Below are 24,080 nucleotides of genomic sequence, written 5' to 3'. Positions count from 1 at the left end.
AAGAATGACTATTGCAACTTGTTTTTACTCCTTTCGCTAACAATCCATATTAGCAAGTTCAACCAATGCTCAACGAGTTTTAAAGGGCCGCGCGTGATAACTTTACCATGTCAGCAGTTTTGTACATTTCCATCCAATAAAAATAAAAGAAAGGTGACGAGGAGAGGGCATTTTTTCTAGTATTAGTAAATGCTTGAAATGTAAACAACTAGACGAACTCAATGGTAAACCCAAATAACTACGTCACTATTTGGCATCAACTCTATGGAGAGGAGGACGAGCAGAGGGACGCGTGCAAGTGTTAGTATTTTTCCTCTTCACCTTATTTTTAATCCCATTAATTTCCATCCACTATTCATGTTCATAAAGATTATCGGCAATATTAAAGTCGTGTAAACAGCTAATTTAACACGCATTCACAAACTGCATGACAGAATGTAGAATTGGCAGCAGTAATATTAGCACCTCGACTGAAATTGTTATCGCATGTTATCAGAGTGCCAAGATATACAAACTCGGAGACCACTTCTCCGAGCCAACTCCATTCGGACGCTGCTTTGCTCAATACGTCTGGAACTTGTTAGCGTGAATATTATTCTAAGGAGTGATCAAAATCGACGACGGAAGGATCTGCCATCTATGACGTCCGCAAAGCGTTTACCATCAATCAAGATAGAGTCGATTTAGAACTACCTCTCACCACTCAGGTGTCTTCAGCTGTGGTTTCGAATATTTTGGCGTGCAAAGTAGTATCTTTTGAGCAGAAAACCTTCCCTTACTACTAATTGAGTGGGAAAATCTCTTCTTTCAACCTACATTCGAGTCCAGTCTGCTCTTGCATTGCCACTGCAATGATAGCTTAAGCAAGTTCCTGCCATAGGACCATCTGCCCGAAATCCTCTTCCTCCGAAGCCTTACTATGTTACTGCAGAACCTAACTTAGGTCGTGCAGATGTCAGCTGCAGTTTATCAGATCAGCTTACGTTAGGGGCCATCCACATACCACGTAAACAGGTTTTTAACGATATTGACCCAACCCTCCCCCCCCCCCCCGTGGACAAATGCCCATATAAATTCTTTTTGTTTTTGTAGGGACCGTTGACATTACACAACCCCCCCCCCCCCCCTAAAACTGTCCACGTGGTATGTGGATGGCCCCTTATCAGATCAGACAAATCAGCTTACGTTATTAGATAAACAAAAAGCGTGTTTGTGAAAGAGAAGATAAATAACAATAAAAGAATAAAAAAGAATATCTTCAATAAAAAATTGTATGTATACCAATGAATGTTGAAACATAACACATTAGGGGGATTCATGTCGAGCTCGTAAACAAATACCCAGCCGTAAAAATACTCACCTCCATTGACGAGTAATGGAAGATACGCAGTTTGCGGCTCGGTATTCGTATACGAGCTCGATGTAAAGACCCCTATTATTATTATTGATCATTTGACTTGCCGTTTAACGACTTTTACTGGCACTGGACTTGTTTATTTATGCTAAATTTAGTAGGGTATGCCTTCGTCAGTGGTTTTCTTCGGCAAGTTTTTGGATAAGACTACTGCAGAAAACCTGCCGAAGACGTTCGATAACCTATATAATATATTATGTTGTCGGGAAAGCAGAAAGATTAGCATAACGGCTTGCATCTTTTTTCTTCCACGTTCGATTTTTAAGGAAAAAGGAAGGTGGAAAGGGGGGGATATATAAACCTAGTTTAGTTATTTTTTATCGCACAACACAACTGACAGCAGAACAAATCAAAATGCAGAATGACAGGTTCTTCTTGAAAAAAAAAAAACGGAGTAGAATTTGTTTACTCCGTTAAGAAACAGAACTTGTTTACTCCGTTTATTAAAAACAAGTTGATTTAAGACGCGGAAATCATACTACTATAACTCGGTCAGCCTAAAATATAAGCCTTCACACTTCTTTCTGCTCTGCACTCTAATGACTCGAAAACATTGCATGCAAACCAGATACAAAATCTCGTTCTAGTTTCATTAGTTTCACATTGTTCGACTTAGAATTGAATAACCTTCTACTGGATCGTGCACCTAAACACCTTTGATTGTGTTTAAAAGGTATTTCTGGATCCTGGGATGATTTTCACTTCACCTCTTTGTTGAATTTGTCCATTTTCTGCATTACTACGATTATTGAGTGTTTTGCATGCTAGAATATAAATTGAAAATAAATTCTTTGCCACGATTTTGATTGCAATCGAACAATCGGTTTGAAAAGTTACAAAACAACAAAAACTGTTTACGTGGCATATGGATGGATAAATTGCTTCTCATATTTGAGAACTGATTTTAGATCTTTTAGACCGTTCAATTTTATCAAAACAGCAACACAACGAGCCGCAGTACGAGATTGTCAACAAATCCACCATTTTGTTTCTTTGCTTATCCAATATGCAAAAAAAAAAAGATTATTTCTCTATGTCGCTTTTTTCACCTCGAAAAAAATTGAGAAAAAAACGCTTTTTTTGAAACGACTGATAAGAAGACCCCCGGAAGGATTTGGGAAACAGCCTCTGCATATACCGGTCATGAAATCTTTGAGATAATGGATCTCCGTTATGTTCACAGTTTTTGCATAATGTTTAAACTGGAAGCCCAATGTACACTATCCGGCATAAGTCTGGAATCGAATATTGTACCACTCCGAAAATTTAGGCATAACCTGAAATGAGCAGATTTATGTTACTCTATCTCGTTATTCTGACAACCTAGAGAGTTGTGTTCTTCAGCAAAGTTGTTTAGCATGTCAATGGCTTGTGATCGACGAATAGTATGTTTCAGAGCCGCAACGTAATTTACCTTGAAAATTAAATCTTGAAGAGTTACGATTTTCAACAAAGTTGGACAGAAGATTAAGGATTTTTAGTTGGTGCTAGTGTGCATGTTATTCTAAGTATTGCGGGCTTAATTCATCTCGTGAATCCAACCACTTAGAAGGTTGCCGTCTCCAGTAAAGTTGTTCAGAGAACCAATGGCTTTTTTTTGGGGCACCGTTTGTTTCGAAACTGTGAATATAATTTTGAGTATTCCAAACATAATTTATCTCGTGAACCCAACCACTTAGAAAGTCGCTGTCTTTACAAAAGTTGTTCGAAAGGGGATTCTGGTCGGCCATTACTTCAGTAATGTGGACATTTTGGTTGGGAATATTTATACATCCTATTAAACTCAAGACAATAAAAATAAAATGTCTACAAACAATCAAATTGCTGACCGAAAAATCATAAACACCGAGAAGAAAAAAATGGAACATCATTAATGGAAATTTGTATGCAAGTAACGATGACTTGCGTTCAAATGAATGTTGAAAAAAAAAACACTAATTTTTATTAATTATTTGGCTTGCCTTTTAACGGCACTCTCCGTGTCATTGGACTTGTTTGTTGCTATGAATATATACGCTGTCGTAAAACCAATACTGTTAGCAAAACAGCTTGAACTTTTTTTTCTTCCCATTCTGATTTTCAACATTTACGAAGGAGAGTGGGGGGACATAAATTGAAAATAAAATTTGTATCGGCCTAAAGTAGGTTTACCTTCATTTCATAGTAATAGAGGTCAATGAAACGAGTAAGGTTTCACAAGTTTACTTTTATTGGCGAAGAAAGTTGGACGAGAATATAAATAGGCTGAACTCTAATAGAACTCGGTAGGCAACTAAATTCAAAGGTGCGATCTAGCTTTTCGTAACTTTATTCTAATAAAAATTTTGAGAACTAGAGTAGGAAAGCAGGATCGAAAATAATAAACAAAACTCGACCACTTACTGAAGGAAGATACTAATCTAAAACATAACATCTAGACTGCCGAGAACTGATGAAACACCATATTCCTGTTATATGAGTCAAATAAACAAAAAGATAAAAGATTGGATTTGGTTGCTCAGTTTTGATATGATCACATTTTAGCTTAGTGACACCTATTCTAGAGCACTGTAGCTCTGATTTTTATATCATTAAATATAAATGTGTGTTTTTATTTAATATTTATTTATTGAAATAATTGTAATTTTTAGCAATAAATCGAGAATATTTGGTTAATTCGAAGGTGTATCATTATGTTAAAAAATAAACTATGTATTTCTCAATTATGTAATTTAAGAAACTAGGATACTGGGCTGGACTCGACTACACATTCATTCAACCTTGGTTACAGCGCGTATTCCACATATAATTTTTGATGAGCTGTGACCAATTCATACGAAAAAAAAGAAAGGTATCAAAACTTTATTATTCTTGAAACCCCGTAACACATATGCCGGGTGTTCATTCCGTACAACGCAACTCACATTACATTCGCAAAGTCCATACACGCGCACGCGGAACGGCAGCATGGCGCTCAGACGCAAGAGCACCGTACGGAATCGTCGATTTACTTGATAGCTTAAAGGTAAAGAACATGTATAGGTAGCGCGACAGCATACGATCGCATCTCGCAGCCAGAAGGGAGAAGAACGCTTCTCGCGAATCATTCGCTTTCTCGTCCCGGTCAGTGAACATAAACAGCAAGCAACGATTCCAGTTCAGCGCCGGGTCTGTTCGGGAGCGCACGTCGTTTAATTAGTATTCCAAGCTCGGTACAGTTAGTCTGTAACCCTCGTAAACACTTTTGGACAAGAAGTGATAAGTTATGACAGGTCTAAGTGCAGAAATCTTTGATTTACCGGCGAGGCAATTTCGCCTCGTCTGGGGTGCGTCCGGAAATTTGTGGCAATCGCTGTGGGATCAATTTCTGGATATTGCAGGTGATTGGGGATAAATTGCCAGTGTAAGCGAGTGAAATTTACGCAGTGTTCAGTCAGTACTACTACGGGGAGTAATCAAGGTCACAAACACGATCGTGCGAAAGCAATTCGATGGCATTTGTCACAGCGCTGTCGGTGCTCGCGAATCATCAGCGCACGGTGCATCGCCACTTTCTGTGCGATTGCGTGGGTGTGTGAGCTGAACATATAAACAGAGATGCGCCGGAAGTTGTTTAAAAATGTAGCTTTTTTTTCAATTGGAACACTTAAAATTTTCTTCATAATGATGGTGAAACTAATAACTACTCGAAGCACGATGACCTCGTGTATCAATGAGCTTGATAACGAGAGTTCGTTTTGCGAATTGGATGCTGATAAAAGCTTGAAAAATGTGGAAAAAAGTTCTTATCACTGTGATTTTAAAACAGTAGGCTGTGCGTACCCACCTTTCTTTTGGGGCAGGTTATCGCCTATTGCGATTATTAGTATAAGCTCGTATCTTTGGCCGTCCAATACCGGGCTGGAAACAGGGCTCAATGCGGAAAAGAAGGAATTCTTATCGGTCAGTTTAATCGACTAATATGGATTAAGCGAACAAGTCGGTCTTTGTTTGCGCCAATTTATCTGACCGCAAGAGTTCAGTTGGCGCTCTTTGTGTCTAGTATAGATTAGCATGATATGGATTGGTCTTTATTAAGTGTAACTGGGGTGCTGAATCATTGTTGGTTGCCGTTGAAGAAAGGCAATAGACTAATGCAGTTTACTACCGTTTGAAGTTCGCCCTGAATTTCAAATTCGTCTTTTCAATAAATTTTGATTACTGTTCACAATTTATGATGTGCTAGTGGTGTCTTATTACTTCTTGATAAATCGAGTATGCGGTGAAGTAATCGATTAATTTTTGATAGATCCTGATCAGATTGTCAAATAATCGATCAATTAACATCGACATTTGTCCGTTTATTGACATTATTTCTTGATTTAAAAAAAATCTAACAAATGTGATAGAGGTTTTTTCGTCAACCCATGTTTTACTTTTTAATTAAGATAGTGATAGTGATTGGAACTCACTAATTTAAAAATAAAACTTAAATAATAGCATGAGTTTTGAGTTTCTTTTAACGGAAATATGGTTGCGGGATTGTTAAACTTACTGTAGGCAACGCAATTACTAAAATACGCAGCTTTGATTTATATTATATTTCCAATTCGCTCTCCCGGACGTTGAAGGTGTTTTAAAACCGAAAGCAAAAGCAACGCTGTTGACGAAACAAAAACACTACAGTCAAACCAGTTTTTGTGCGATTCTGTTATGGATAAACCATTTATTTTTTGTGGTGTAGATAAAGGACCGTACAAAAATAAATGTATAAACAATCGTACAAGTAAAAAATTGCCTCAAAGCAATTCTGACAATAAAAAACAACTAGGGTAGTCAACCGTTAATGTACATGACAATTACGAATGTCTCTCCCAACCGAGACACGAGCAACTATTAGCACGGCGTGTATCGTAGAACAACTTTTTTTTAAAACAATGGGCATCGCCAAAATCTTCACCATTTGAAAATATAGCTTTTTACCTTTCATTTGGGACCCTCCGGAAAATCATCCATCGCGGGCTTTCGAACAACTTTTTTTTTCATTAAAAAGTATTCTGACAGCAAAAAGTCTAACTACCGAGAGGATAGTACTGTACTACAAATGAAAATAAAAATGCAAGAACTTTTGAAGTGACACAGTGAAGGTTGTTAGTTTAGTCGAGTGCAACTTTCGCTCATACTAGAAATTTTTCAAACACCCTTAAGATTTGAAGTTATGGTCAAAATGCCGGTATTTTGACCTTAGCGCATGAAAACTATTTTTAACCCCTTTTTTTTCAACCGATTTTGAATTTTTCAGCCATTTTGGAAAGGGGAAAAATAGAGTTTTCAAAATATATACAGGTTTGTACTAACTTCATTAAGAAATGTTGAGTTATTCGAGCGTAAATCTAATTTTTTAAACTTCTCCACGCAAATTTTCAACTTTACCTGAAATTTGTCAGTTATTTTTGTAAGAAAAGTACTACTAGTACCAGTGCTGATAAAAGTCATTTCCCCCAGCAAAATGCTTCGAAAACTACAGCCAATCATTTTCAATTTTCACTTCCAATGATCGCAGCACTCTTCCAGATACACTAGATTTTCGTCCTAGTAACGTGCTGTTATACTCAGATGAAATAGATCGCGCGCATCGTTTACGGTTACGGAATAAAATTTGACGACAAATCCAACTAAATGATCTTCACTTCAAAGCGAAAAATTAAAACAAACAATCCACTCAACCAAAATGAACCCCACCGAAACACTTTTTCACTGACACTGACCGATGCCTTGACAATCTTCGTTAACTGAAAAACTGATTTTGTTGTCTTGCTTTCATCACATGAAATATGATGGGGTGTTTTGACAGTTCATATTTATTTATTTATTTATTTCGTCAAACAAAAGTAGACTTCATATGTTTAAAACTAACTTACATGCTATATGCTATTTATACTAGTGGGAGCAAAAAAAAGAGTTTATACATAATTGAATAATAATTTCTTCACTTGACGGATTATTACAATGAATGTTTTCTATCGATTTAAATTGCGCGTTGAATTAAAATATTGTTTTAATTTAGTTCTCGACATAGAAAAGTCAATTGCTTCACAGTGTTGGTTATACACTAACATCATTTGGTTAATTGGCCCGTATTTAGCATAATTGTTTCGTTGATGATTTAAAGAAAACAAAGTCCGAGTTCGTAAATTTCTAGAAGGTACATAAAGATTGAGTTTTGATAATATTTCGGGTGACTCGACACGTTGAGATACGATATCGTTAACAAATGACATCATTGCGAATTCACGACGGGCTTTTAATGATTGGATGTCAATAAGTCTGCAGCGTTCGTCATATGATGGTAGGGGAAATGACGTCCATCGTAGATTACGAAGTGCATATAACAGGAATTGTTTTTGCACTGATTCTATTCTGTTTACATGTGTTGCAGAAAACGGAGACCATACAATGCTACAGTATTCTAAAAGTGACCTGACATAGGAATTATAAAGTGTTTTTAATGTGTATGGATCTTGGAAATTATAGCAGAAACGTTTTATAAAACTGAGCATGTTACTAGCCTTATTAATAATTGTATTGTAGTGATCAGTGAATGTTAATTTTGAGTCGAGTATGACTCCTAGGTCCCTTACTCGTTCACTTTTCTCTACTACCTGATCTCCTAAGGAAATCATATTGCTTGGCATGTTTCTTTTTCTGCCAAAAGCCATCGAACTACATTTTTTAACGTTTAGCTGAAGAAGGCTTTTTTTACACCAAATGTAAAAATATTTTATCTCGTTACGAAAAATATTTACATCATCAGCGTTTTTAATTTCAATGAAAAGTTTAATATTGTCGGCATAAATAAGAATTTTTACATGTTTTAGAATAAAGGAAATGTCGTTTACAAATAATATAAATAGTAGAGGGCCCAAGTGAGAGCCTTGAGGAACTCCTGAGGTTACCTGAATAGGTTTCGATATTCTACCTTTAAATTTGACTGTTTGTTGACGATCTGTCAAATACGATTCAATCCATTTGAGTAATTGTGGATGAATTCCAATTTTTCGTAACTTGAAGAGAAGCAGGGGTATATCAATGCGATCGAAAGCTTTACTGAAGTCAGTATATAAGGCTTCAACATAATTACCTTTATCCATTGCGTTCAAAGAGAAGTTAATAAGCTCGAGTAAGTTAGTTGTTGTTGAGCGCCCTTTGAAAAAACCGTGTTGCGTTGGGGTAATTCTATTTTTTATTTGGAGGAATAACTTTTTGTTTATTATTGCTTCAAAAAGCTTAGGTATACAGGAAAGAATGGCTATGCCTCGATAGTTGCTAATGTCGGTTTTTTTACCAGATTTGAACACAGGCACTAGATATGAGTTTTTCCAGAATTTCGGGAAGCAACCGGATTCCAGCGACATATTGAAAATCAAGAACAGTGGGAAAGTTAGCTCTTTAGCTAAATGTTTCATGAATGCTGGCGGAATTCCGTCTGGTCCCGGACCTTTAGACGCATCCAGAGCTTTTAAAGTATCTTCAATTTCGCGTGCGCTGACATGTTCAATATTGAAATAGTTGGGAAACTCAGGAAAGTTGGTGAAGAATGTATAGTCACGATCAGATTCGGAGAAAGTTGTATAATTTTGTTGAAAAAAATCAGCAAATAGATCAGAGATGTATGCCGGGTTTTCTTCAACTTTGTCATGCAGTTGCATTTTTGAAGGAAAATTTTCAGATTTTAACTTTGATTTAACATATTTGAAAAAAAATTTTTGACAGGATTTGATTTCAAGCTCAGTCTTTAATGTGAACTCTTCAAACGCGTTACTAATGGCATCGTTTAATTCGCCGCAAATGTTAAGATAAGTTGTTAAAGCATCACGATTTTTATGAGTTTTGTATTTTTTATGTGCTTTTTGTTTTTTGTTTTTTAAGTTTTTAATTTGTCTATTGTACCAGACTGGGTATTTGGAATTGCCATGACGTCTTATTCTTTTCAATGGTATTTCGCTAATAAATAAATCAGATAATATGTTATAAAAATTTTCTATAGCCGAATCGACGTTTCCGTCTTCAAACAATACATCTTGCCAGTTGATACTATTCAGTTTATGTTTTAATTCATCATAGTTTGCTGACTGAAAGTCAAAAACATCTTCGAATTCATATTCGTCAGGTCTTTTATTCACATGCACAAATAAAGAAAACTCTATTGCTGTATGATAAACTTCGTTCTTCCATAATGGTTGTAATGAATTCGTCACACAAAAGTCTTCACTAATGTTGGACATTAACAGATCTAGATAACAATTTTGTCCATTTTTCACATGATTTATTTGATTAAGACCAAGACTAGAGGTTTTATCAAAAAGAAGTTGCAGCGTTTCATTTTCGCCAATAATAGGAAGCAAAATGCTATGGTTATCGATGTCCGGAATAAAATCAATGTTGCGTTGGTTAAAATCACCGTATATGTGGAGTTTTACTTCAGGTAACAGCTTAGATGCAATATTTTCAACAACATGAAGAAACTTTTCAAAGATTTCATTCCGCGCATTATTTGGAGGGAAATAGACAGAGACAAATACGTTTGTCTCTCCTGCTAGTTCTGCTTTCACCCAAACATGTTCGAACTCTTTAAACTGAATGGTGTCGATAAGCGCTGAATTAAAGTCTACTGACACCGCAATCAACACACCACCACCGGATTTCATTTCAGATAATTGATAGTTACGGTCATTTCTATAGACATTATATCGGCAACCGAAGACTTCTTCGCTGCAAACACCCTCATCCCAGCTGGTTTCGTTTGTTAAAATAACAGAAAATGAACAGGATAGTACATTTTTTTGAATTTCGTTAATTTTGTGAGCGCCTCGCATGCGGTTAAAATTTTGGCAATATACAGAGATCTCGGTAGTGGTGGGGTGTTCGAGTGTAGAAGCTAAAGAATGAGAGTCATTATTAACAGAAGTGTTTACCAGAGCAGAGCAGGTCGCGTCATTTCCTACATCTCTAGGTTGAACAAAATTATCACCAGCAACGGTCCTCTGATGAGTGAGTCGATTGCGTTGAAGACACGAGTGCCTAGATGAGCACGCAATGCATTGTGAAGTAGGAAGGTGTGCAGGATCGCTGATCATCTGGGGTTGAGAAAGTGAAAACTCGTCGTTCGCCGGGTATGGGTTAAGAGTTTCGCCTCTTTGAGATTGAATCGTAAGAATGAAGTTAGATTGAGGTCTGGAGAATCGGTCTTTCGCTGCTGCAAGAAGCACCCTGTCAGGTGGTAACAGTTGATTTGCATGGAAACGATTAGAGTTGGTGTGTTGTTGATTATTGTAGGAGTTGGTGACGTTATTCTGTTGCCTGTTGGCCATGTTATAGTTGGGGCTATTGTTATTATTCCAAAAACTGTTGTTGACGTGACGGTTGTGGTTGGTATATCTACAGTTACTATTGGTGTTGAAGTTGTAGTTGTTTCGATTGGTACTTTGATGGTTATTATCGAGATTTCTGTTAAAGTTGAGGTTGCGATTCTGGTTCTGATTGTTGTTGTTATTGTTGAAGTAGTTCTTATTGTTGCGGTTGTTGTTGGAATTGTTATTATTATTGTAGTAATTGCTGTTGTAGTTATTTCTATTGTTATTGACAGAGTTGTTGTTATTATCGTTGTTGTTGTTGTGAATGATATGGTTATGCCTAGGGTTGTTGTTTCTGTTGTAATTATTTCGCCTATAAAGATTTCGTCTTCTGGCCCTCCGTTTTCTTGCTTTGTCAGCTTGTTTTTGCTGCTGCATAATACGGTGTAATTTTGTATCGTACGCTGTCCAGTCCTGTTTCCAAACTTTTCTCGAGCCAAGGAAACGCCATCCACTGTTTGGAAGATCATTTGAAGGCTGGCCGGCCATAGTTATTTCCTCTGCCACACTTGGATAGCCAATGCTGTTTTCGATGGGTATCATTTTTGGCGTGTACTCAGAAATTCTGCTGCCAATTATTCGTTCACTTCCATGCAAAAAGCGGGAAGGGAGAACTCTGAAAGGACTGTATAAAAATAACGTTTATGGATGCTTTTTTTCACTTTCACTCAAGAGTGTCCACAAATATCAACCCTTACTAGTACACTAGCAGTTTGAAACTATATTCAATGGAAGAAAATGCAATAACTTCTGATGCATAGATGTAACAAATTATAGAGCTTTTAAAGTACATTTTCATAAAAATGTGTAAAAATTTGTTCTCAAAAAAACATAATATGTTTAAAGTTTTTTTTAAACTACTTATTACACGTACACCTAAGTGAAATCTATAGATTTATCTATACATTTTGAAGCCCTATTTTTCGCATTTGGGAACATTTCTAAATGACGTAGCATTCGAGGTGGGAGGGGGGGAGGTTGTTGTTTTGTGACGAAATGTGACGTGGAGAAGGGGGCCAAGCCAAGCTATGTAGCAAATATGAAACTTAGAAAACTGCTACGATGGGGGGGGGGGGGGGGTCGAGAAAAAAGCTACGCCATTTATGGATGTTCCCTTTCCAAAACGATTTATATATAAAGCATTGATGGAAAAATGACAGAGTTGAAAATAAACATATGAACCACGTTCCAAAGGCGGAGGTTTGACAATAACTTCAAATATTGAGGGTATTTGAAAAGCTTCAAGTTTGGGCGTAAGTAACACACGACTAGAGCTACAACCTACACTTGGTCACATCAAAAGTACATGCATTTTTTCCCTTTATAGCACCGTAAAATAAATAGTCCAAATATTATTGTTCGGTAAGGGTAAAAAAATTTGATTTTCTTAAGAAACATATAACTCAGCGAAATATCTGCCGATTTACATAGAACAGCTTCTATTTTATTCGTAATTGAATATAGTTTCAAAGCGTTTGTTCACTTGTAGTACTTTTCTTACAAAAATAACTGACAAATTTCAAGTGAAGTTGAAAATTTGCGTGGAGGAGTTTAAATAATTAGATTTACGCTCGAATAACTCACATCTTTTAATAAAGTTAGTACAAACCTCTATATGTTTTGAAAACTCTATTTTTCCCCTTTCCAAAACGGCTAAAACATTCAAAATCGGTTGAAAAACAAATGAGTTAAAAATAATTTTCATGCGCTGAGGTGAAAAAACCGGCATTTTGACCATAATTACAAATTTTGCAGGTGTTTGAGAAATTTCTAGTATGAGAGAAAGTTACAGTCGACTAAACTTACAACTTTCACTGTGTCACTTCAAAAGTTCTTGCATTTTTTTTTTATTTGTAGCACCGTACTATCCTTTCGGTAGTTAATCGCTTTGCTGTCAGAATACTTTTAAAGAAAAAAAAAGTTGTTCGAAAGCCCTCGATGGATGATTTTCCGGAGGGTCTCAAATGAAAGGTAAAAAGCTATATTTTCAATTGGTGAAGATTTTGGCGATGCCCATTTTTTTTAAAATAAAGTTGTTCTCCTTACACGCCGTGTTAGAACTATGACAACAAACCTCGTTCATTTCGTATAGAGTATCAATTAGTCAAATATTCTTAAGCTCATTTTACGTCTTATTTGAACTAAAAGTTGACCACATAAAAAGAGAACATCTACAACAAACAAAATATTTTGTTAGGAGTTCCGCAGCTTGTTTTTTTCCTACAATACTCAATGGTTTATTAGGAAAAAGTTATTACAGTAGAATTACTCAAAGTAACGCCCATCGTTTTCCACTACCTTTAGCCATCTTGATAGCAAAGAAAGGACACCCCGTTTGAAGGTTGAAAATATCTTCGTTTTAAAATTTGATGAAAGAATAAATCGAATTTTCAGTGTTCTTGAAGTTGTCGGAGTGTTGCTCTCACAAGTCATGCTCGACTTTTGCAGCAAAAAACCTGCAGTAAATTCACTGTGTCATTCCAATCTTTCAAGTACAAACGCATCAACTGACGTCTGTTGAAGTCTCCAATGATGGTGACGCCTCGTAGGAGCAGTTCATTAGCATAAATTTGATTAGAAGCAATGTAGCTCCAATTTAATTGTGAGTTCTCTAGAACTTGGTAGCTTTGTAAAAAAGATACACCCAGAAAAAATGTTTAAGCAAAAAAAAGTTTCTTTTAGGCATTATTGGTTCCCTAAAACTCATTTCTTTACAATTTTCTGTGCACCCAAAGGTTTTTGTGCTGCAACACTTTCAATGAAGTGTATGCAAAAATGCATACGCTCTTCTGAAAATGACTCATGAGCAAAGATAAAAAAATCACTCACTCGGAGAATTATTTCCGTTTGGCTATCGCATGGAATACTTATGCTAGTTTCCATTCATCAACAAAGATGCGGCTGCTTAGTTACAGTCATGAAAAAGAATCGTCGAAGATAACCACAAGAGAGTCGCACAAACTCGTTTTATAAGTCATACATCTTTTATGCCCCCCATGCAATCGTCGGAAAGTATCAAACTAGTCGCGCGATCCTTGCCTACAGCTGTTCTGTAATACCTCATTGAATTTTTTTCAGTAGTTAGGCCGCACAGTGCGTTGAGCCATAGACAAAAATCGTTTTTCTTTCTTTTTTATTTGGATGCACCAAGTACCCAGAAGTGTTCACAGATATCTCTTGGGTTGTGAACAAGTATTGGTGAGCTTTGGGAAGCATCACAAATACTAATACAAGCATAGCAAGCGTTAGCGTTCAGAGCAATCATTAGTTTCACATTTCGTGCTAAATTGTCGCGCGTTTTCTAAACGTTGGTAAAACTTAATTACTTCGTGTATTCCAATAACACAAAATGGAAAATAACAATCAAGGTTAGTGCAATATATTTCATTGATAGAGAGACTTGGTTTCGATTGCGTGTATAATTAATCGGTATCATGAGTTGGTGAAGGTATTAACCCTTTAAAAAACGCGAACTCAAACTTTCGTTAGCGTTTTAAAAAAAGTTCCACCGAGTTCCTCTCTATAACATACATCAAAAGTTTGCTTGAAGTGTCCTCTACAAAATATATAAAAATTAGCTGCAACTTCCTGCAACTCTGAGAGATTTTTTATTTTTCGTATGTCAATGCCGATCGCTCGTGAAGTGGCAGATATTTGAAAACTGGTTTAACTGCAATGCAAGCAAAAGAACACCTTGTTTATTTGGTTATTGTCTCTACCAGAAGACACAGTTGAGCATGTTTATGAAAATTTGCACAAGTTTTCTGCTGTATATTGTCCGAAATTGAACTTGAAATGGGAGAAATGCAATAGAATAAAAAAGTATTTTATGAAAAAGCATGAAATTTTGTTGGAGTCACCGCTTGCTCTTCCTCGATTCAGAGAGAATAATAATTATGAATACAACCACATTTCTGAGCTTCCTCAGAAACTTCTTGAAAGCTGCTCAACCAGAATTAAAAAACGGCGAGTTGCAGAGCTCGTTGAAAATAACTCCCCAAAAGAATTAGTATTTGCTGCTATCGTTTCGAACAACTATTCCAATTCGTCTAAAGATGACCCAAAACTTGACTTGATAATATAATATGCATCATGAAGAATTTTAAACTGTTTGTTACTCTGGTGATTAAATATACAAAAAATAATAAAAAATATACGTAAAAGAATACCTAAAAAAAATCTTGTTTTTTTTTGTTATAATTGCGTATAAGTCACTTTTGCAATTATGTAACAGTAAGTAAAACTTAGAAACCGCAGTTTTCGTTACAATGTACAACTTTTACAAAGAGATTAACGGTTTCTGGTATAGGATGAGTGCGTTGGCGTTTGGGACAGTTTTGTGATTAAGTGTATCACATAAGACTTTTATGCATTTGGTAGCTCTGAAGGTAACGAACAACTTTCCTTGTTACATCAACATGTTTTATCGACAAAATCGTGTAGTTTTGATTTTTGTCCCGTCTTACCCTACATTCAACGCACTGTGGGCCGTTGCAAATTTTATTTTCATTTTATGTCACCCCCCCTTCAAAAATCTTGAATATTGGAAGGGGAAGAAAAAAAAAGCTCAAACCGTTTTGTTCATTTCATTGGTTTTCCGACAGCATAATAATGCTTAATTTAGCAACAAACAAGTCAGGTGACAGCGAGAGTGTCGTCGAAAGGCAAGCGAAATACTTATGAAAAATAATAATAATAAAGTGTTATTTTTTTGATCAAAGATATTTCTTTTTTTTTTCTCGGTGTTATTTACTTTTTGCCACCCCCTCTGCTAACTTTGATAACCTTGGACATAAAAAGAATTCGAAATTTGTATCAGCCTTATTCGCACAAAAAAAAACCTAAATAAACTTAGAAACGGGTTTAGAGCATTGATTCGATGTATCGGGTTGTTTACGTTATTACATTTGAGGGATCAAACAAAAACTGTAATTAATAAGATAGAGTTGAAGAATGGCGACGTAACGGCTCGACAACAACCAACTTTAATCTTATTCTGTTCTGTTGAAATACCTGATAAATAGCAACACTTTTACAAATCATCATCATCTTTGAATATTGATGGTTCGGCTAAGGCTCCATCGTTCCTTAAGTAAAGCGAAAACCAAAGTTGGTTCAAAAGCGAGTTCTCCGGAGCCGGTTTCTTTCGCGAAATTTAGTCGCGAAATGCCACAAACAACAGACCAAATTTAAAAAATTACAGTTCACACAACAAAAACTTGGAGTAATAAATTTTCCGAACATTTGAAATGGTGAAAACCAAACGAACACGTTTTCATTGCGGATGACGAATGACTTGACTTTCTTCTCATACGAATAATGGAAAAAAGGGAGGATAAACATTGCATGAAAGTGAAATATTCCCTATTTACAGTATAAAAAGTGACCAAAATATGACCACGTGGTTTAGGAACGGTCCCTATTGATTCTTTTTCGAAAGTATTTAGCAGACATGTTCAAAAAACTTTTGGAAAAGGAAGTTTTCTAAGCGGATTTCAAAATTTACGCGTTTTTTACACATATTTTAGAGTTTACGCGTTTTTTTACACTGAAAAATAGCAACTAGAGTTGATTGACGGTCTCTGAAATCATCACGATTCCATAGTTAATCAAATATGGAGTAGATGTTTTCCAGAAACCGCTAATCGCCATCGCAGAATTCAAGATGGTGTGTAGGGCCATCCCAGTTCCGAAAACACCTTACTTACCAAACAGTCCCAAGCCGTGGTGTGGCCTTTGCTGTACGTAAGAGTCGTCTCCATTCCACTCGGTCCATGGCTGCAGTTCTCCAGCTCTGCAGTCTGCGTAGGGTCCGCAGGTCGTCTTCCACCTGATCGATCCACCTTGCCCGCTGTGCACCTCTCCGTCTCGTCCCTGACGGATTGGTTTCAATCTGGCCTATCTTAGCGGTGTGGACGATAGATGACTCCTTAAGCAGCTCGAAGACCGCAAGGGCGCGTTGGTCCTCCACAAGCATTGTTTGCATATTGTGTCGTACGCCGATTCAAAATCGATGAACAGATGATGTGTGGGCACGTTATATTCGCGGCATTTCTGCATAACCTGCCGTGTAACCTGTGCGGTTGCAATTTCAGCATCTAGTGGAAAATTTATCTAATTTTGGGTAACGCTGCAAGAGCGTGTTCACGTGAAACTAACCCTTATTATGGGTACTTTTGCGAGGGAGTGTATCAGTGAAAATTACCCGCACTTGAACACCCCCGCAGCAGCGTGTACCCAGAATGACAGTTCTCACCACTTGCGCTGAATATCGTTCACGTAAATTTGTTTAAATTCGTTCGTTTTTTCGTTTGTGAATGATATTGTCGCGTTAGTTAGGTTTTATAATTTTTTATTTATGTTTGTGAATTAATGTTTAGGGTTAGATAGGCCAGAATTTCCCTCCAGCTGTGAAAAAGTGGTGTGCTGAATGCTGACTTCGACGTCACGGCGGGTTTGTTGTGGTCGGCAACAGAGGCATCCATCGCGGGAAGAGAGCAGTTTAGCCTCGACCACGTTTTGTTCGTTTGATTTGTGTCCTGTGAAGCGAAGGTTGTTCCGCTTCTTCGTCATAAGACCAGCGAAGGTTGTTCCGCTGGCCCGTGAGTGCGAGTGCTACAGGTGTTTTGCTCGCCGGATAGGGTAAGCTGCGCTATTGGCTACCCCCGGATAAGTGCCAAGGAGCAGAAGAACACCACCCGCTGAGGATTCTCGCAGCAGCTGGGAGTCCGGGAGCTGTAGAAGCAGCTGGAAAGCCGCCCTAGACGACCATTCCGGAAATCGCCACCAACGACAGCTAAGGGAAAATCAGGAATAAACGCGATAAGTTTTGTTTATTTTGTTTGTTTTTTTCCTGTGTTCTAGCAAGAGTCCGAAATCCGATAGAGGTATCTGGCCGCCCTGTAAGGGTTTCGCCGGGCAAATTTTCGTGTGTACAGGGTGACCCCATGTTACAGCCAAACCGCGAATTTCTGATCCGTGGTGGCGCAGGCACCCATAAATCCCGCCTGGTAGTGCCCCACGAACTGCTTCGCAAATGGTGATTGCCCGGTAATTGCAGCACTCCAGTTTGTCGCCCTTTTTGTAGATGGGACACACAATACCCTCCATCCACTTCTTCGGTACTCGTACTTCCTCCCAAACCTTGACAATGACCCAGTGCACGGCTCTAGTGTTTCTCCACCGTATTTCAATAGCTCGCTGGGAAGTTGGTCCACTCCAGCAGCTTCATTGTTTTTCAGCCGACCAATCTCCTCCTCCACCTCCAGAAGATCAGGGGCTGGAATTCTGATGTCTTCTGCTCGTGCACCAAGATCAGTTGCCATACCGTCCTCGCGCTCTACTGCATCGCCGTATAGATGCTCGTCGAAGTGCTGCCTCCACCTTTCGATCACCTCACACTCGTCTGTAAGGAGGTTGCCGCTCAAGCTCCTGCACATATCGGCTTGCGGCACGAAGCCTTTACGGGAGCTGTTCAGCTTCTCATAGAACTTCCGAGTGACGACACTCCAAAAACACTTATATTGAGTAATATTCGGGCCATTCTACAGTCGTGTACAGTAAAATCTCTTTTTCTGATACTTTCGAAAGAAAGAAATCAATGTAAAAAGCATTGAGCATGACCATACATGCTTAGTTCTCCTCTACAATAATATCTTACAGAAACAACAACAGAAAACATTCTCTTGTATGCCTGAGGACATTTTAACCTAGAATGTCTCTGCGATCATCTTGTTGATTATCGTTTGTGACTGGTCCCGATTGCTGTGATGCTGTGATAGAGCTGGGTTGGATGGAAGTATAATGCTGTTTCCCAATCGCTCCAATTTGGTATTAACTTACTTAGTTTCCTGTCGAAACATCCCTTAGGATTTCACCTGCGTCACAATGTTACGCCAACGCACTCGGTCCATGGCAGCTTGTCTCCAGTTTTTTGAGTTTCTTCTACAATTCCGAGATCTTGCTCCACTTGCTCCAACCAGCTATCTCATTGCGGCTCGAACCGGCCGGATTCGTGACGAACACCATTTTTGCGGATTTTTGTTCGACATTCTTACAACATGTCTCACCGATTGTACCTTTCGGGCTTCAGCGTCGTTCTGGATACTGGGTTAGCCGTAGAATTGCGCCAGCTAGTGGTCCATTCTTCGCCTCCATACATTATTCTCACATACTCCGCCAAAAAAGGTCCTATAACCTGTTCCGAAAATTATAAATACATCTTCTTTCTTGAATAAAACAAAAAATACAGGATTTTTCGGGTCATTTTATTCTGAAATATAGATAATAAGTGTTTTCTTTCCAGTTTCAATTCAAGTTGGGATTATTTTTCGTAGGATACGCGAGTTCTCTAACTTTTCTCTTAACACTACTCATAAGCTTTTGCACAGTGTGTTCTCCGACCATTTTTACCACTTTAAGCCAATCTTTTTTAAATTTTTCAACATTGTCCGCTGGTTTGACATATATCCTCAGCTTTTCCTTGGTCAAAGCCCAAAAAGCTTCAATAGGGCGAATTTCAGGGCAGTTTGAAGGATTCATCTCCTTTGGGACACATGTGACATTATTTGTTTTATACCACCCTAGTGCATCCTTAGAGTAATGGCAGGAAGCAAGATCGGGCCAAAAGATTGGAGGATTGTTATGCTGCTTAACCATGGGTAACAACCTTTTCTGCAAACACTCTTTCACGTAAATTTTACCATTCACTGTGTCATTCGTAATGAATGGACGAGATATTGTACATAATGCAATTGGTTCGGGAACGAGGTTTGCCAGGCCTCACCGTCTTGTGGAGACCTCAGTAGGCACGACTTCCAGCCACAATACGTCTGCGGATTCCTCTGCTGTAGTTGCTGTCTAACGTTAACAATGATCCAAATTCGTCAACCACCTCGAACTCATCTCCGTCGATCACTACGCTACTGCCTATGCAAACCTTATCGCGCTCGGTTCTCCCTGTTAACCCCCATTTTTCATGGGGGCGGTATGTCTCCCCTATCCGCTGTGCTGACGATGTCGTTATTCCTACCATCTTGGTCCTCTGCCTCTGCGCTACGCAGGTGTTTATTGTAGTGCTGCTTCCACTTGTCGATCACCTCAGGTTCATCCATTGAGATTCCTCCAACTTTATCCCGACACATTTAAGCTCGCGGCACAAAGCCTGCGCGAGATACGTTTGGTTTCTTGTAGAATCTGCGTGTTGCTTGAGAACGATACAGCTGCTCCGTTTCCTCTCACTCCAGCTCTTCAAGGCGGCAAGGGGTTTGCTGTTTTCGTTTCTGTTTGTATCGACTCACGTTATGACGGGTCCTTTGCTGCAGTATCAATGCCCGCGCTGCATTCTTCTCGTCTAGAATTGTTTGACACTCCTCGTCGAACCTGCCGTTACGTCGATTTATCTCGACAAATTCAACAGCACCTTCCGCTGCGTTGTTAATGGCTGCTTTCACAGCACTCCACCAGTTCTCGAGAGGGTCATCGGTAAACTCTCCCTCATCTGGCAACGCTGTCTCAAGGTAGCGTCTCCGAGGAGTTTAAGTCGCTCCAAATCATACCGTGGCGGGCAACGGTTGTCGATTTTGTTGACGACCAAATATCTTTGGCACATTTTAAACATCAGGAGATAGTGTTCAGATCCGACGTTTACCCCGCTGATAGGTTCGAACGTCGATAATATCCGAGAAGTGCCTTCCATTAATCACAACGTGGTCGATGTATGTTTCAGTCTGCTGTGGGGATCTCCAGGTGTACCGATATGGGAGGCTCTGATGGAAGTAGATACAACGTATGACCATTTTCTTGGAGGTGGCGAAGTCAATGGGTCGTTTATGAGCCGGTGTGCGCTGAACTTCCCAATAACCGGGTAGCTGTGCCTGTGTGTGTTGTCGCAGCTCTGGTAGATGGTGTAACTACGTATGTACCGATACTCTCTTCCAACATGCCTTCTGCAGCGCTACAATATCGATCTTGCGAACCGTTAATAAGTCGGAAAGAATGCGGGTACTTCCTTAAAATTTGAGAAACTTGCAGTTCCATGATCCAAGTTTCCAATCGTTAGTCCGTTCTTCCTGTACTGATTGTTTTTACGGCTGGCTTGTAAGGCCTGCACCAACCCTCAGTCTCACCGAAGGACTATCGTGACATCACTGTTTGGGATCCCACGCTGGCACCAGGACGTTGACCAGTCCCTAACATGGAGAACAGACGTTGTTTTGAGCCGCACCATCTTGTTGGACAGACGCTTTGGTTGACGAAGCATTTCCTCTACCGCCTAGATATTGGTAAGGCGCCAATGATCGCGTCGCACCCTTTTTACTTAGCTATTGTCGGATGATAACACTGCTCAGGATACACCAACCAGTTTTGTCCATGTTTCAGCTGGTAGTTTATTGTGAACGTATGACTCGTGGAGGTGTAAGATAGGAACTTGTGACGACCGGAGCTAAGTTTGACGCTTCTTTCAGGTTGTCAATTACCGTTCGAATCCCCAATTTGGAATTGCATGATCGAAAAGGCAAACGAACTTTTTTGGATTCGAATTCCATACCTGATATAGAGTAAGAAGGTAACGTTCGAAGAAGTAATACCTAGCAAATGCAAAGGCTTCACAATGACAAGGCAGGTGAACTGACGTTTCATCTGCAAGATTACAGGAGGGACAGTTATCATATAAGATAATTCCGATGTTCTTTAAGTAGTAAAAAGCAAGGCAATATCCGGTAACTACTCTCGTATAGAGACGTAGTTCACCACGCTTGTGAAACCTCTTGGTTACAGTAGGGTTTGGAGAGATAAACTTGTCTACAACCCTGTGTATAGTTCTATCGGTTAGGTTATTTCTAGTGTTTCTCATGTTTTTAGTTCGCGATTGACGGCGAATCTGATGATACCCAGAAATGGCTCAGGCCCAATGAATTGCTGTGCTGATGCTAGTCTTGCGAGGTAGTCAGTGTCTTCATTGCCCTTGATACCACAGTGTCCAAGTAACCAATATAAAAGAACTTGGTTCTGCCCGGATAACTCCCGTAGTGCTGCGCTACACTTCCAAACTGATTTGGGAAGATAATTTATCATGTTTGATAATTTATCATGTTCGATTCGGGCAATTTTTTTTTAAACTAATGAATACATTGCGTATGGTTGATAAATCACAACATGGTATAAAAAATCTCAGGATGATGAAAAACATAAATAAATATTGGTGCTTACTTATTTTAAAAATTACTTTAAAAATAAGTTAAATCAAACATAACACTCTTTTTTCCCATCCGCGTTTAGGTGATGACCCATTTCGGTTGTGGATTTTTGGAACGCTCACTTTCACCACGCTCCTCTACTGGGCAATTGGCAGCGTCTACACACTGTTCGATGTGACCAATCAGCCCGCCTTTCTGCGTCGCTACAAAGTTCAACCCGGTACCAACGAACCTGTGGACGGTGATCGGCTCAGAAAGGTAATTCGCCAGGTACTGTTCAATCAATTTTTCACCGGACCTCCGCTACTGCTGGGTTTGTACTACCTTATGGGTCCCCAAACGCGGGAATCCATCCGCCAACTGCCAACCTTTCCGACGGTGGTCTGGCAGCTGCTCGCTTGCATCGTAATTGAGGAGTTTGGCTTCTACTACAGTCATCGTCTGCTGCACGCTGGTCGAATCTACAAGTTTATCCATAAGCAGCACCACGAGTGGACGGCACCCATTTCGATAACTGCGATGTACTCGCATCCGCTTGAAAACATTCTCAGCAATCTACTTCCGATTGGTGCCGGAGTTTATGCTACTGGATGCCACATAGCCGTCGCTTGGTTGTGGTTTATGTTGGCAATCGCCAACACGTTGCATGTCCACTCCGGTTATCATCTGCCGTTTTTGCCCAGCCCGGAGCAACATGACTTCCATCATTTGAAGTAAACTGAACTGATTTAAGGATTCTCCCTCAGCACATTTTACCAATGCGTGATTTTTGTTGCAGGTTCAATCAGTGCTACGGAGTGCTGGGTTTCCTTGACTGGTTGCACGGAACTAACAGCTTGTTCATGAGCTCGAAACAATCCGAGCGGGATTATATACTCACGAAGTTCATGCCGGTGCGCGAGATTCATCCGGACTCGGAGAATGTTTCCAACGGGAAAACAAAATAATTACTAGGGTAAATACAGGTGAACTCTAGATTAATCCACTGAAACGGAATCGCTTAAAGAGTTAAGTATGAAAAGAGTAAGAGATTTGTATAATAACAGATAAAGTTGAACAGTAAATTCTCGCACAATGCTTTGAAGGTAAAATCCTAGATTGTATCAAATTACTCACACCTAATGATCCTAGTACACACTTACTTCACTTTTGTGGCAACACCTATAGTGTTGAATCAAAAATACGTCGCCATGTCACTCGATCTTGGGCTGCTATCTTATCCCTATCCCGAAACCGACGACCTCTATCGGGATTCCTGCTAAATATAAAAGCAAAGCCTTGGTGCTACATTCCAATTCGGAATTCGACCTTCTGTTTTTTATACACAGACTTCGCAGTCGACTGTTTAGTGTACTGGACAAATGCGGGGCAAGCGCTATACGATCCTACTGACACTAACAGTCTCTCCCGAGCCGAGACTCGAACCTTGTTTGGCCAGCATCGTAGCTCGAGACCATCTGGGAGATTTCCTGCTAAATATAGTATTTGCTGATCATTCGGCAGTCTAGCTACATGCCCAGCCCACCGCAGCTTGTTCTGTTTTGTCCGCTTGATTATATCTGCCGATTTTTAAGCCTGGTACAACTTCATGGTTCAAACACCATTTTCCAGTTTTGTATTGAACGTAAGGTTGTACACTCAAAACACCAAGAGCTCGCCGATCAGCCATGTGTCCATGCTTCAAGGCCATAGAGAGCCAGCGGGAGAATCAGCGGTTTATAGAGTGCTAGTTTTGGACGGATTGGTTCTAGTCAATCCTCTAAATGTTCCGAAAACTAGCAATGTTACGAAAACTCAAAATTATTACGGTTATTTTACGATTTTTGACCGATTCGGTCAATTTTCTCAGTGATTATTACCGATAATTGTGTAGTGTACGATGATTGTTTATAGTCTAGGGATTTCTGAAGATATCGATAAAACGTTTCGTTTTCTTTAAATATAGGGATACCATCTGGTCGAAGTTAGAAATCAGGACACCTTTTCTCGACACAAATTTAATTTAGCCATTCTAATCTTCGATGTATGAGCAAATATAACACGTAATATGTGATTTACCCATTAAAATACAGCATAAAACTCTTTTATTTACTGTAC

At 39.0% G+C, this 24,080-nt stretch overlaps 1 protein-coding gene across 2 annotated transcripts; it reads left to right on the top strand.

The window, feature by feature from the left end:
* The first annotated feature begins 4,468 nt into the window (after positions 1–4,468).
* Positions 4,469–23,074, top strand: LOC129717554 (fatty acid hydroxylase domain-containing protein 2-like). 2 transcript variants are annotated; one of them, XM_055667541.1, is made up of 3 exons: positions 4,469–4,773; positions 22,066–22,696; positions 22,762–23,074. In XM_055667541.1, the coding sequence occupies exons 1-3, from the start codon at positions 4,659–4,661 to the stop codon at positions 22,928–22,930; spliced, it is 915 nt and encodes a 304-aa protein (XP_055523516.1). In that variant the 5' UTR covers positions 4,469–4,658; the 3' UTR covers positions 22,931–23,074. The 2 variants fall into 2 exon arrangements, with proteins under 2 accessions (XP_055523516.1, XP_055523517.1); XM_055667542.1 differs by lacking the exon at positions 4,469–4,773 and adding an exon at positions 13,957–14,153.
* The last annotated feature ends 1,006 nt before the right edge of the window (positions 23,075–24,080 follow it).

Source organism: Wyeomyia smithii, chromosome 1 (assembly GCF_029784165.1).
Source record: "Wyeomyia smithii strain HCP4-BCI-WySm-NY-G18 chromosome 1, ASM2978416v1, whole genome shotgun sequence".
NCBI classification, from domain to species: Eukaryota; Metazoa; Arthropoda; class Insecta; order Diptera; family Culicidae; genus Wyeomyia; species Wyeomyia smithii.
Note: the sequence above shows the minus strand (reverse complement) of the source record. Positions and strands in the feature narration are given on the sequence as shown.

Excerpts from the sequence above, each read along its gene's own strand:
- LOC129717554 (XM_055667541.1), top strand. The coding sequence starts at position 4,659 with ATGACAGGTCTAAGTGCAGAAATCTTTGATTTACCGGCGAGGCAATTT. Across the intron at positions 4,774-22,065 it reads TCAATTTCTGGATATTGCAG|GTGATGACCCATTTCGGTTG; the intron begins GTGATTGGGGAT and ends ATCCGCGTTTAG. Across the intron at positions 22,697-22,761 it reads CATGACTTCCATCATTTGAA|GTTCAATCAGTGCTACGGAG; the intron begins GTAAACTGAACT and ends TTTTTGTTGCAG.